This window comes from Pelodiscus sinensis, chromosome 8 (genome assembly GCF_049634645.1).
Source record: "Pelodiscus sinensis isolate JC-2024 chromosome 8, ASM4963464v1, whole genome shotgun sequence".
NCBI lineage: Eukaryota > Metazoa > Chordata > Testudines > Trionychidae > Pelodiscus > Pelodiscus sinensis.
In genome coordinates this window covers 48,117,953-48,132,943 of record NC_134718.1, presented here as the reverse complement: position 1 = coordinate 48,132,943, position 14,991 = coordinate 48,117,953, and the positions used below count along the sequence as shown (strand labels likewise).

At 39.8% G+C, this 14,991-nt stretch overlaps 1 protein-coding gene across 1 annotated transcript in view; it reads right to left on the bottom strand.

Moving 5' to 3' along the window:
* The window catches only part of TCERG1L (transcription elongation regulator 1 like), a 247,187-nt gene extending 232,533 nt beyond the window's left edge, over positions 1–14,654 (bottom strand). The window contains exons 1-3 of the mRNA XM_006136638.4: positions 14,153–14,654; positions 11,903–12,049; positions 10,809–10,989 (exon numbers count right to left, since the gene is read on the bottom strand). Coding sequence (XP_006136700.2) covers positions 10,809–10,989; positions 11,903–12,049; positions 14,153–14,452 — 628 coding nt within the window. The 5' untranslated portion in view covers positions 14,453–14,654. The remainder of the gene's footprint in view (positions 1–10,808; positions 10,990–11,902; positions 12,050–14,152) is intronic.
* Positions 14,655–14,991: the final 337 nt, after the last annotated feature.

Here is a 14,991-nt window from a genome sequence, read left to right as displayed (position 1 = left end):
CATTTATCAAAGAAAAATATTTTGTAGTCTTTATGCAAATTGATGTGTAAGTTAAAGCTATTCTTAAGCATCCATTCTACTGTACAAATCCATTGACTTGCTGGCCCTGGAAGTGGTAGGAAGACTATTTCCCAAGCTGTTTTGGAATCATTTCCTAAATGAATGTGCAATTTTTGTAGGAGGGAGGAGAACAGGGCAAAATACCCTGTACATGTGTCATACTTATTTTGATCTCTAAAAATCCAGCTTTTATTATGCCATATTCAAGGAAAGATTCATTATTACTTCCTGTTTTGATTCCTTTACTCCTTTTCTTGCAATATTCAAGATACATTGAGTAACAATTCAAAGGTGACCTAGGTTATGTAAGTTCATCCATCTGTGCACTTATCAAGGTGAGTGTACAATTTGTGCTATGCACATTCATCTTGACTTCTTTCTGCTTCAGTTTCCATCTCCTATTATCTGCTTTTCATTCAAATCAAGTGCCTGCTTAAGAAACCCTTTTGTTTTTGCCAACCACAGATACATGGGAACCCTATGGATTTATTTCCATTGTTCTTTAGCGAGGTCTATAGAATGTGACAAAGGTGAGGTCAAGTCTAAAAAAGTTTATGGCACCATTATCAAAGAAACTGGGATTCTTGGAGACAAGATGATGTTTGTTGTACAAATTTTCACAGATAATAAAATATTCTACAGTAGCAAACAACTATGAAGCCGTCTGTAAGACATGTAAGACAAAGGATCTATATAGGGGAGGTATAGGTTGGATATTAGGAAAAACTATTTCACTAGGAGGGTAGTGAAGCACTGGAATGAGTTAGCGTTACCTAGGGAAGTGGTGTAATCTCCATCCCTTGGGGTTTTTAAGTCTTGGCTTGACAACAGCCTGACTGGGATGATTTAGTATGGGTTGATCCTGCTTTGGGGAGGGGGCTGGACTCGATGGCCTCCTGAGGTCTCTTCTAGCCTTATGATTCTATGATTCTATGATTTTATCTAGCTCATTTAATACAATAGTGTTAATTAACTGTTGAAAGATTGAACATGCTGGTGATCCAGGTCATCTTCTGAAGTCTCAAAGAAAAAAATGCATAGCTACATCAATTGCATAGCTTAAGTCGAAAAAGCTTGATTTGGCTTTTGGTACTGTCTACACAGCAGGAAGTCAAAGGAAGAACACTTTTCCTTTGACTTCCCTGACTTCTTGTAAAATGAGAGTTACCATGAGCTGGTGTAAGAAGTCCTCCTCTTCTTTTTTGCCCTTAGCTCCTATGTGAGCATAGGCAATCAACAATTTCTTTCCAAGCCTCTCTGTCTTGTGCCACCTTTTCTAATTCCTTCCAGCTTTTGCCCATTTTCCTCACATTCACATCCAGGTCCCTTCTCCAACTATTCTCTGGCCTTCCTCTTCCTCTTTTTCCCTGTGGATTCCAGGATCGGGATTGTCTGGTGGCTAGTTGGTGGCTTCGTCAGTGTATGGCCAATCCATCGCCATCTTCTCAAAATCTCTTGCTCTACTGGGCATTGCCCTGCTCTTTCCCATAAGCTAATGTTTGTAACCTTGTCAGACCACTTCAGGCCAATGATCTTACACAAGCATGTATTAATAAAAGTCTGCAATCTTTTGATGTTTGTCCTTGTTGTTCGCCATGATTATAATCCATATAGAAGTACTGATTTTACCTTTGAGCTGAAGATCCTTATTTTGATCTGTAGCTTGATCTCTCTTGAATTCCATATGTTCCTCAAAATAATAAAATAACTTCTTGCCTTCTTTATTCTGGTCTTAATATCTTTGTCAGTACCTCCCACTTTTTTACAATACTACCTAAATAAGTGAAGGTATCAACTTCCTCCAGTGTCATTCCTTTCAGGACAATTGGGCTGCTGTTATTTGCTGCAATCACTTTCATGATCTTGGTCTTCCCCTCGTGGATCTTCAGTCCTATCTGCTGTGAAATCTTGTCCAGCTTCACTGTTTTATTTTCCATTTGAAGTTGATTATGTGACAGAAGAGCTAGGTCATCTGCAAAATCAAGGTCTTCCAGCTGTTTAAACAGGGTCCACTGGATTCCATTCCTCTCATTAGCTGTTGTTTCTCTCCTGATCCAATCAACCACAAAAGAAAGAGAAAGGAGGACAGCAGACAACCTTGCCAAACACCAGACTTATTCTGAAGGGTTCTGTAAGTTGACCCTCATGCAAGACCCTACAGCTCATATGTTCATAGGTCTTTTTTATAAGAGTTATGAGCTTCTGAGGGATCCCACAGTGCTATAATAATTTCCACAACGTTTCCCTATCCAAGCTGTCGAACACTTTTTCATAGTGCACAAAGTTGATATATAAACAAACATTCCATTCTAAACATTGTCGAATAATTATGCGCAATGTGGTTATCTGATTTATACAAGATCTATTCTGATGAAATCCTGCTTGCTCATCTCTTAGGCTACATCCAGACTGCAAGCCACTTTCGAAAGATACTTTCAAAAAAGCCTCTTTCAAAAAAGAGTGTCTAGACTACTACCAGTACTTTCGAAAAAGCAAGCCGCTTTTTTGAAAATGAGCACCTAGGCAGTCTGGATGCTCTCTTTCGAAAAAGCACAGTTTACACTACACAGCACCTTTTTTCAAAAGAGCACTTTCGAAAAAAGGCATTCTTCCTCATAAAATGAGGTTTTCCGCGGTTGAAAAAACTGCTGCGTTCTTTCAATTTACTTTCGAAAGAACACAGCTGCAGTCTAGACACTGGTAACTTTTTTTGAAAAAAGGCCACTTTTTTCAAGAAATCCCTGTAGTCTAGACACACCCTTAGACTGGAGGGAAGGATATTTAGTTAAATTGCCAAAGAAAGGTGATCTACAAGAATTCACGAATTATAGAGGAATCATGCTTTTGTCAGTGCCAGGCAAAGTATTAAACAGGGTAATTTTAGAAAGACTCAAGAAAATTATAGACTCCAAGCTAAGAGAGAAGTACTCCAGCTCAACATTATTTCAAAATAAAGGCTTGCAGTGTAGATGAGTACTATGTTATTTTGGAATAAGGCTGCTATGTAAACATAATCCAGATCCTTTGAATCTCAGTCCTTGTGCACCACTCTATGGCTCTAATACACCTACATGTGACTACTCCTCTGAAGCTTTTGCAATATTAGATTGTAACTCACTATCTATTGGAGTTTTCTTGTACATTTGCCTGTACTGATTGTAATCAGCAGTCAAGTATTTTGGGATACTTCATAAAATGGAATATATTACTTCAATTTAAGTTGCAGCAATTCTATGTCTTAATATAATGAAGATACATTTCTATTTATAGCTCTTCATCTCACCTTCACAGCATGCTACATGAAAGGCTTGCTCTACAAGATTTCTATGGAAAACCTTTTAGAACATTATTACCAAAGTGTGCTATTTTTCAAAAAGGGAACATTGCCTGCAAAACAGTGATTGAGAAGCAAATCTGCCAACAAAGTGAAACCATACTGTCAGAGAGTGTAGGGGAGTCACTGGGCCCTGCACCCCTATCTTCACTCAGATGGAACTCTTAGCCAGCAGGTAGAACAGAAGGTTAATTCATTGACGGGGATATAGCATAACCCCTGTTAACACGGGAACCAGAAGCAGTCAGTACAATCCAACTTGCGGTGAGAGGGACCCAGGGCCAGCACCCTGGGTCCCCTCCCTGCATCCTCAGCCAGCCAAGAGGACTCACACACCCCATAACCAATCCCAACCCTGCAGGCAGCCCTGCCTCCTCTTTTGTCTAGCTTCAAAAGGTGTCACCTATTGAATCTTCTACCTAAGCTCAGGTTAGCCTGTGCTATTCTTGTGTACATGCAAATGTGGGGCAGCTTTCCCCTCAGTGAGAGCCACACACAACATTCCCATCCCCAGCAAGGTACCAGTGCAACGTCTAGGAAAACTGAGGCACACACCTGGGTTTACAACAGAACAATACTGGACAGTAGGAATCACATACAACGTAACAAAGCAAACAGAGTGAACACAATCCCCATTATGTCACACACATCTTGAAACATTAAAAGAATTGCAAGAATTTTAGTAATAATATGAAACATAGGAGATATTTGCCCTCACACCTGCCCCCCCAAATCTCTCAAAAAGTTGAAGGAATTCCTAATAATTTAACTCAATACAAGGAACCAGTTCTAAAGACCATGACAGCTTAGACACCTAATTCAAGACTCCTGGAAAGATGTCCTGTATTCATACAGCCTTGGACTTGTCTCTCCCCATAAGTGGGGAAAGGACATTTATACAAGGAAAAACAAGCAGATCCACCTGTTAACAAATTAACTATGACTCTATTCCAGATGACAGGCTGCACAATGTACTGGAGAAAAATATAAATAATTTTCCTTGCAAAATATGTAAATGTTGTATCCCCAATATAAAATACAGGACATTGTTTTGTCTGATGGAAATAAAAAAATAAACAACCATTCCTGGGTAAGAAAATAATGTATCATCATTTTATTTAGATAAATACAATTTTAAGTTCATAAATTCAATGTCTATAATCCATTTTTATCTGCCAAGGAAGAATAACTGATTACTTTTCATTTAAAAAAAAATCCCTTTCTAATACCTAGTGTTCACAACTGACAAATTATGTGTGTTAGTACTAATAGTGAGTGTTAGCATTGACCAACCTCCAACAGTTCATAGTTAGGCTAGGAAAGATTAGATGTTTTTTATCAGAGAATGTCTATTTCACTGTAAACACACAAATCATTTGAAAAGTATTTCTATGGATAATATAAATTTACAGCTAAAACAATAATGCTTGAAGATTTACTACCTTGATCTATGCCCATTTACTTTGTATATTTTGATATATGATGTTGACAATGTGTCTTCATGGTTATAAAGCTATAATTTTTGAATCACAATGTGTCCTGTTAGTAAATAATTGTCTGACCTCCTTTCTGTATGACTGTCTCCCCAGATTTCTAATAACTGTGGAATTTTTAAAAAGAAAAATTATGAAAAGCAAATATCAGTATTATCCATCGAAATTAAACAAAAATCAAATTCCACAAGCCAAGACTTCATAAATATTTTTATTCTAAAATGGCCACTGAACTGAAGAAACAATATCACTGTTACCAGGAGAGCCAAGATCCTGCACGGACCCCTGGGCAAGATACAGAGGGACCAGCTCTACACTCCTAGAAGGGACGGGCCTTAGGCAGAAGCTGGCAGGGCAAGGGGCAGTGAGCCCTCTGCATTGTATGGAGAACAGCACACATTACTCCCCCCACCCCTTGCTTCACAGAATGCAAGGTACAGAACCCCGGAAACAATTTAAAGAGCCCACATCTCTAGTCAGCACTAGTTCTGTACTGCTGCCATAGTAACAGCGGTGCTGACCAAGAGTCCTGACCCCTTTGAATCACCAGGCCCCAGTACAAGTGACCTCTTTGTCCCTCCACCCAATCCTCCCCGTCACCAGGCCTGACTGTTACTAATGACACTGATTCCAGGGATGGATCTAATGTATCCATCCCTGGAGGCAGTGGACAAGATTCTTTCATGCTTGACTGGACAAGATTTTTTTTAAATCAAGAAAACCATTCTGATCTAAGTAGGGCCAGCATCTTCCAAAATTCCAAGTGGTATGGGTTCCCACTTTCATTTCCTTTTATAGTTCTGTGTCAAGTAATCTGAAAAGTTAGAATATGCCTAGCAATAAATGCTCTACCCCTCTAAGAGGCAGAGCACTCCCTTTCTGTAACTCCTATTGGCTAGGAGCAGCTGTCTGTGATCAATGGGAGTTGTCATTGCCCATACCTGCAGGGGCAAAGCATCTCATGGCCAGCTAGCAGCATGCCTTTACAAGCACTGACCCAGAGTTTGAAAACCCCTGAGGCTACGTCTACACTGGCAGCTTCTTGCTCAAGAACAATTGTTCTTGAGCAAAAACTTGCCAAGTGTCTACACTGCACGCACATTCTTGCTCAAGTAAATTTACAGTACAGCGTCGGAAAACACAGCTTCTTCTGGAAGAGTTATTCCTTTCCCCACGAGGAATAAGCCCTCTTGCACAAGAGGGCAGTGTAAACGGGCAACATGAATTTCTTGCGCAAGAAACCCCTATGGCTAAAATGGCTATCAGAGCTTTCTTGCGCAAGAGAGCGTCCACACTGCCATGGACACTCTTGCGCAAAAGCACATCTCTTGTGCAAAACACATGCCAGTGTAGATGCGCTCTTGTGGAAGACTTTTTGAGCAAGAACTCTTATGCAAAAGAGTTCTTGCGCAAGAAGCTGCCAGTGTAGATGTAGCCCTGGAGTAAGGACCACTAGACCTACTTACTATATCATTTTCATTTGGCCATTCAAGATTTACTATTTGCTGCAACTGGAGAGGGCAAAAAGGATAGCGAAAAACACCCATTTCTTCTTGGCAAATACTATTTGCTGTCCCTACATCACAGCTCTTCTAGTATATAAAAGTCTCTGCTGTGCATCACAACTAGAGAGGTTATAGAGAACAGATTTTCTGGGGACAAAATTTAGTAGTTAACCAAATGATGGCTATTAAGTGTCCCTTTGCAGCAGATTTTAAGAGCCTATAACATCCATTTGCAGTCTGCTCCCCATCCCCTTCAACTTCTTTACTGTGTGCATACTCCAGCAGTTCAGTCCAGGAAAGATTAGGAAACATTTGTGGCTTTAGCCGAATGCTATTGATTTCCACAGTGACCAACATCTATCGTTTCTATTATGGTAACATTTTTGCACCTTAAATAAGATTGGAGCCCACTGTGATGGATGATGTACAAATTACATCTAAATGAAAACTTCTATCCTAGAGGGCTTTTAAGACACAAAACAGATGAAGGGTTGAGGATGACGAAGACATACAGGCAAATGAATATAGTGAAGAATTGGCAACTTTGTTGTTTTCCTATTTTTTTTAATTGAAGATAGGAAAAAAGGGAAGGAAGGAATGGGTAAATTAATAAGAATGAGGCAGTAAGAAAAGAAAGGAAAAGGGAACAATCAGTTATCTAACAGCCATAGTTAACTGACAGGGTTTTGTAGGCATCTCAACAGAGACAAGTTTTAAGAAAGCAATTTGAAGATCAGGCAGGAACTGAATGGATTATAAGAACACAAAAGAATTCATATGGGGCCCCTCTAACCCAGTAGCCTGTTTTCACATAGTAGCCAGTGCCAGATACTTGAGAGGGAATGAACAGAATAGGATAGTTACTGAATAATACAACCCATCATACAGTTTTAGCTTTTTGGCAGCTAGAAGCTTAGGGATATGCAGATTATGGGATGCTACTTGACCATTTTAGCTAATAGCCATTGATAGACTTAACTAAGAACTTATTGGTGGGGGAGGGAGGTTGAATAAAGGTAAATAGCACTCCCTTATTCACTTTCTCTACATCATTCATGATTTTACAAAACTCTCTTATATTCACCTTTAATTGTCTCTTTTATAAAATGACCAGTTCCAGATTTTTTAATCTCTCCACATATATAAACTGTTCCACACCCTCAATCATTTTCCAATTTTATATATATGTTTTGCGATGGGCCAACAAGAACTGTATGCAGTATTAAAGATGTTGGGGTACTATGGATCTATATAGTGGCATTATGATATTCAATATGTTACTTATTCCTTTTACAGTGGATCTTAATATCTTGTTGGCTTTTTTGAGTGTCACTGCCCATTGATGAGATGTTTTCAGAGAACTATTCATGATTATTCCAAGATCTCTTTCTTGAGTGATAACAGCTAATTTAACCCTCATCATTTTGCATGTATAGCTGGTATTACATTTTTCAATGTACATTGCTAGGCATTTATCAACATTCAATTTCAACTGCCATTTTGTTGCACAGTCACACAAAATAGTGTGATCCTTTAGTAACTCTTCAAAGTCATCTTTGGGCTTATCTATCTTGAATACTTTTGTATGAACTGCAAACATTGCCAGTTCATTATTTCAGATAGTTTTATGAATATATTGAACAGCACTGGTCCCAGTCCAGATTTTTGTAAATTTCAAAAATGGCGCCCAGCCGGGAAGATGCAAATCAAGCGTGGGATATTTAAATCCTGGGCTTGATTTGCAATTCCGAATGCCTACATTTGCAGCCCTATTCCAAAATAGGCTGCAAGTGTAGACATACCCATGGGGACTAATTTAGCTATAACTACTCAAGAGAGACATCTTGGAGTTATTGTGGATAGTTCTCTGAAAACATCCACTCAATGTGCAGTAGCAGTCAAAAAAAGCAAACAATGTTAGGAATTATCACTGAATGAAGCTATAAGTGTTAAGGGACTTAAAGATAAAGATAAAAAAGTGAAATCCAGACCCCACTGAGAGCAATATAAAAAAATCCCAGTCAGTTCAAAGGGGTCAGGTTTTAACTCCAAAAGGTTACATTATATAAGAAATGAAGAGGGAGCCACTAAAGTCACTGATGGCATAAGGTGGGGCAGTGCAACGAGCCAGACAGATGGTTCTGACAGCAGTATTTTGAGAGGGAGCAAAGATGCAGTAGTCCAGTCCAGACAGGAGGAGAGCTGCTCCAGCTGTGTTTGCTGTGGCCTCTGGCAGGGTCCAGATGTCCAGACTGGTTAACCAGTTACCTTGTAAGCAGGCTGATATGCCTACTGCTTACTGGGAACCTTGGTAACCTCTAACATCCCTAATATGACTGCTAACAATAGATTCGATCCTGTAGTTCTTATTCAGGTAAAACTCCTCATAGAAATTAGTAAGAACAGTGAGAAGTCCTGTGGCACCTTATAGACTAACAAATTTATTGGAGCATAAGCTTTCATGGGCAAAGACCCACTTCATCAGATGCATGTCAGATGGCATGCATCTGATGAAGTGGGTCTTTGCCCACGAAAGCTTATGCTCCAATAAATTTGTTAGTCTATAAGGTGCCACAGGACTTCTTGTTGTTCTTGCAGATTCAGACTAGCATGGCTACCCCTCTGATAGAAATTAGTGTAGATGGTGCAGGCCTCTGGTTGATGGTCCAGGACAATAGGAATCCATTGCCATAGAGGCAGATGGCCCCAATGCACCTCTGATATAAGAATGATGAAGAAAAATGCCAAGAAATGCAAACATGGCATTTTCAGTTCTCATGCATAGCAATAAATTTGAAAGAGATTCAGAGGGTGTAGGGAGGCAATAGTATTTCTTAATGGGTTGGAATTTCAAAAACTCCTAAATATGTTAAGAACCAACTCTCATAGAAAGTCAATAGGAATTAGGCACCTAATTCACTTCAGTTCTTCTCAAAATCCCAATTATAGATGTCAATGGGAGCCGGAGCAGATTAACTTCAGCAGTTAACATTTAATAACATTAATATGAGTTCAATGTGATTTTTATCTAAATTAGCATTATAGTACTAGGCCCTCTTTGTTTATTTCTACTGGAAGGTACATATAGACAGAAGTCAGAGGAAAAAAATATCGATCCTACCAGTTCCTACACCACCAATACATGTAAGATCAAATATCCAAATACATTCCATCAGGCATTTATAAAAACATCTGTCAACATAGCATCTGGCCAGAGATATAAACTTCAAACAATGTATACATTTTGCAGACACAAATTAAGTATAATCATCCAGATAGAGATTCATAAGCAATATAATTATTTACCCACCAGTATATTTATTTATGTTCCATTATGGAAAGTTGAACAGCACTAGAGCTGATCAATACTAGTGCCAAGAACAGAAGGCAGTTTAAAGTATTATTAAAACCACTGAAATGCAGAAATTATTTGAATTGTTCCACTTACTTCCTAAATGCTGAACAAGATTAATTGATAATTAACATAAATAAGTCTGGCAAACAGACAGAAAATGGATTTCCTCCCTCATAATGAATTCCTTAATTATCCAAACGAATGTTGCCTTATTACATGTTGCAGAAATTTGAAGTAATACAAGAAGGTACAAAATAACATATCTGTATTACAGTTTCAGAATAAAAACAATTCCATAATAATGAAAACTGGGATGGGTATGATTTTGCCATTATTTAAAATTATCTCAGTAAGACAGACATTTGTACCTTGGTTTTCTCTACATTTGTCTTCAATTATCTTCATTCTAATTATTTGTTTTGTTTTCGAGGGCAACTACTAAGTTAGATCAATGCAACAAAATACTACTGAAGGCTCACATCCATCTTTGCAGCAATATATTTTCTGGCTTTTTCCAGGTTAAAACATAGCAGTAGCATGAACAATATACTACCATTGGCAGCTTTAACTTACCTTATTTATGTAGATTAATGGAATTTATTTCATGCATGTCATCTTGCATAAATGTATTTAATTAACCGATGATCAATTAGTGTTTCCTATTAATAACTGTGCATTCAGGGATTATATAAAATTTTTAAAATAAGCAATTGATGTTAAAATTACACGTTAAATATTGTGTCAGCATATCATTAGTGTGTTTGAAGATAAACCAAATCATCACTGGGCTGGCTACAACCCAGGTCAATGGAGAGGGTTTGCTGATTGCTGAGAAATCTAGTTTCTAATTTTCAATAAGTTTATACTTTTTCTTTATACAATTTTTTAAAATTTAAATGAAGGTGAAATGTTCTTGTTCTGGACCTTGTTATAGAGGTAACAACCCAAATGGGAATTTAGCTGGAGAAAAGAATGCAGAAACCACTACCTAAAGTAAAAATAAGATCAATAGGACGAAAATGGAGAGTGTGAAAAATTGTTCATATTTATTTATTACTAACCTGGTATAGGCTGAGGTGTTAACACCACTGTGGGAAGAGGCCTTGAGGCAGTAGCTGGCCTAGATATAGCCATAGCTACTTGATTTGTCATGAAAAGAGGCTTCTCATGTCCCTGGAAGATTCTTGATTCCTCAGGATGTATCCATGCTGAATCCAGAGTAAATGCATTATTTAAATATATCTGCCAAAGATAAACAAAAGGATGCTGAAGTTAAAGATAATATAATTGCACTGCTTGTTATTTTCATAGTTTTTATGTCTTTAATTCAGGCTCTCATAGCTATTTATACACCTTTGTGGCATGGAACTTATCTTAAATCATGAACAGTCTTTAAGACTAGATTGATTTATGCTTCCTAACTATTGAGAGGCTGTGGTTATCTAACAATCTCATAAGGGGACTATCCAATTTAGGAAGTATTACCAAGCAAAACACCAAACTTTAACATATGAAAAAGAAGGCCAAACCTAGCCCCAATGAATTTATGGTAAAACAAATGTATCTACAACATTCGGTATCTTAATTTTTTTTTCATTGAGGCCCGAGGGATGGAAGAGGTGGAAAAAAAAACCAAGACTACCCTATAAGTTATTCATATGCCTAAATTTACACACATGACTAGCTGGTTTTAGAATAAAGGCCAGAGGTTGTAAATACAGCATGAAATCTTGGCCTCACCGAAATTGATGGCAAAACCCCCCTGGACTTTGTCAGGATTCAAGCTACTGAGTCAATTTCTAACAAATATACATAGAAAACATGCAGTCAATAGCCAGGTGTTGCAAGTATACAAAACATGGAACACACATTAAAGCCACATAGTTTGTGGTATAAACATGTTTTACCCAACAATACAGAACTAATGTTAAAGCTATTTTAGTCCTTTTCACTATTTAAGAGAACTGCTGATTTATACCTTCAGAAATAGCCTATTTATTGATCACCTATTTATAGCATTCATTCTTCTACAGGAGTTTTTCTTGACATAAATTCGTGACCTTCTGCATGCCATTGAGGTTTGCAAAATTCAGTGCTTTCCAATTGTTATGATAAGATCTTAATATAAAATGACCCAAGTAAAGTTCAGCGTTACCTTGCAATTAGATAGTCTCTTATCTCTCCAACTTTTCCTCGCATGAGGTGGAACAGTAGATGTGTATACATGTGGGAAAATAGGAACAAATTCCACACTAGAAGAAGGTGAAAATCCTATAACTGGAGAATGAGCTCCAAACATCCACTTAAAAAAAAGAAAAGAAATTAAAATTAAATGAATGAAAAATATTCTACAAAAAAATCAACCAATGTTTGAACATATTAAGAAAGTGAATTTCAAGCAAACGTAATTTATCAACCTCTTTAGAATAAACATTGCTTATTTAAAGAAAGCATTTATTGTATCAATCCCACATTTATTGTGTGCTTTGCAAAATTAACTGCTCTAGAAATCTACAAACAGAAGAATCAGAGTTAGAATACCAAGTTAGTACTATTACTGCAATGAACTTTTAAAAAAGATCACATATAAATAGAAAACATCATCATACCAGATTGTGTGTTTGTTTCTGTCTTGATAGGCAATGAGAAAAAGCAAACCAAAGACATGGTAGACTGTGTGATTTTTTTTTACTCTTGAATTCTTTGAACAAATAGATTGATATTGAAGAAACATTTCAGCATTTAAATCTAAGTTCTTCCCACTTCAAAATAATTGATGTTATTCTTGCATTAAATACAAGACCATCTAGCTTTTTCTTCTGCTTGTACTCTTTCCAAAGCACTAAGTTCCAATAGACAATAATAGCTAAAATGTTTGGCTGGGAATCTCTAAATGAAATGAATCAAAGATTATGGAACTCAAAAGTTTTATGTGAAACAGCATTAAAAATACAACAGAAGCAATAAACTACTAGCAAATTAACATAGCTATTAATATCTAATGCATCCATAAAAAGGTATGATGAATATTGAAACTGACCAGCAACAGTTATGTTATGTGGCCTTATAATACTGACAAAGAAATGGAACATTCATCAAAAAGCATCACTGAGATGTGTTGTTTAAATTAGTATGATTGAAAACATCTTAGTGCATATGTATATATACATACACAAATATGGAACACTGATTATAATGGTTTATATTGTTAGAAAAGAATCCACTTCATTATCAGTTTGTTTTTTCCCCAGCAAATGGGAAAAGATCAGAGGGCTAAAGGATGAATAGGACAAATCTTAACAAGCCAATCCAAGTCCCTTCTTTTACTTTTCTTTTAAATCCTGCAGGTTTCTAAATGTTAAGGGAGGGAAGGGTGGAGGGGGAGAATCTGATTTCTAGACATTAAATACCTCTAGTGGCAGCATCATGACACAACAAGATAAAAAATGTTGCAATGGAATCCAGTTGTGTTTTTTAAAAATCATATTCTGCATATTGAAAAGCCTTATGGGGCATTCACAAATACTATAAAAACGGGAGTGTTCAGGTGGCTTATCTCTTCCAGTAGGCCAATGTTAAAAATGACCAGAGAACTTTGTTTTAAGGCAAGGAGAGGCAGTTGTGAGGCACTTGGCTGAAGGAAAGACACCCTTATATCTTTATCTTTCACTTTTTAAAATGTAGCAATACACGCTATTCCTAGCCTGCACTTTCACAGTAAATATAAAACGAGATGATTTTCTACAGAAAATAAATGCCTCTTCCGAAACAAATACACCAGAACGGACCAAAGGCAGCCTTCACTTCATTGCTCAGCCCCAGCATTAAGGTCCTTTTTGCGGGAGATCTATTTAACACAATCTCTGCTCTCTCAGTCCTCAGATCTTCACAGTCTAACTCTTGTAAACTGCCTGGCCCAGCCACTTAACAGAATATTAACTCTTAGCACATGCGAGTCTTACTGCAGGGACTGCGGTTCTATACGTTTTCAGACACACAGGTCTGTAGAGACACACACGTTTTCTGCTGTAGTACGAAGAGACACAACCGGAATTAGAAATAAATTCTGATTCACAGTGTACTCCGCGGTCTCGCCCCCAGCGTTTGAAGTCTGAAGCTGGCGGGGCAGTTACTACCGAATGCGCCGAAACTGCGTGGCTCTTCAAGAACCCCAGCGCTGCGGGGTAACTTCAGCACCACGGCGTGTTGGACAGCGACTGCCGGGCGAAGGCGAAAGTTCTGCCCCTGCCTTTGGGCGCCCCCTCCCCCGCCGCCAGCGTGGCTTACTGACCCTGCAAAGGACACGCACCAACTTGCGCGGATCCAGTCGGCTGCGCTATTCTAGCAGCACTTCGCGAGTCAAATACCCGGGCGGGAAGGGAGCGAGGCGAGGCGCGTTCATTACCTGCCCGTTGAGGAAGGGATACTGGTGCACCGCAGGGCGCTGCTCTGGTGCAGAGGGCACCGCCAGAGGCAGGAAAGGCTCGCAGGGGACTTGCCAGCCGGGCAGCCCAGGGAGCAGAGGAGCAGGGTGGGGAGGATGTGGCGACGCGAGCAGGAGTGGAGGGGGCACCACCCCAGCACCACCCAGCCTGAAGAGCCCCGCTGCGCTCGGGACCATCCAAATCCAGGGGGGTGCTGGGGGTTCTGCGTTCATCGGCCAGAGGAGAGGCTGCTGCCGCTTGGCTCTCAGCACCGGGAGCATTCTACATGGTACGGTACCGTCCCTCCGCTCGCAGGGCTGGTCTCCGGGACGCGCAGGGGCAGGCGGCAGCCGGGCCGGGACAGCTCCGCCGAGGGGGCGATGCCCATCAGTGCCCCCGCTGGCTCTGGCGGCTGGAGCGGCGGCAGCCCCAGAAACTCCGCTCCATTCAGCGGCGCTGCTCCTGCCAGGCTCCGCCCTCTACCCGGATCCGCCCCCTTCCCCTTCTGCGGACGCACAGCCCAGCAGGAGCCACCTAAATGGGGCGGGGGAAGCAGCAGCGGGTGGATGGACTCAGGCAACCTCCCCTCCAACTTCTTCCCCCTGTGAGCAGCCGGGAAGCTGCGGAAAGGGGGGGAGCTGACTTAAGGGGGAGCGGGGGGGGGGGGGGAGACACCGTCCGAGGGCCCCTGCCCTAGTCAAAGGGGTGGAGAGAGCCTGCAACCCGCTCCTCTGGCTTGGGAGGCGGCAGGAAGAGAGGGGAGGCTGGCGGGGATCCCTTGCGCCCTCCCCTCACATACTGCTAACCCGTCGGGGACGCC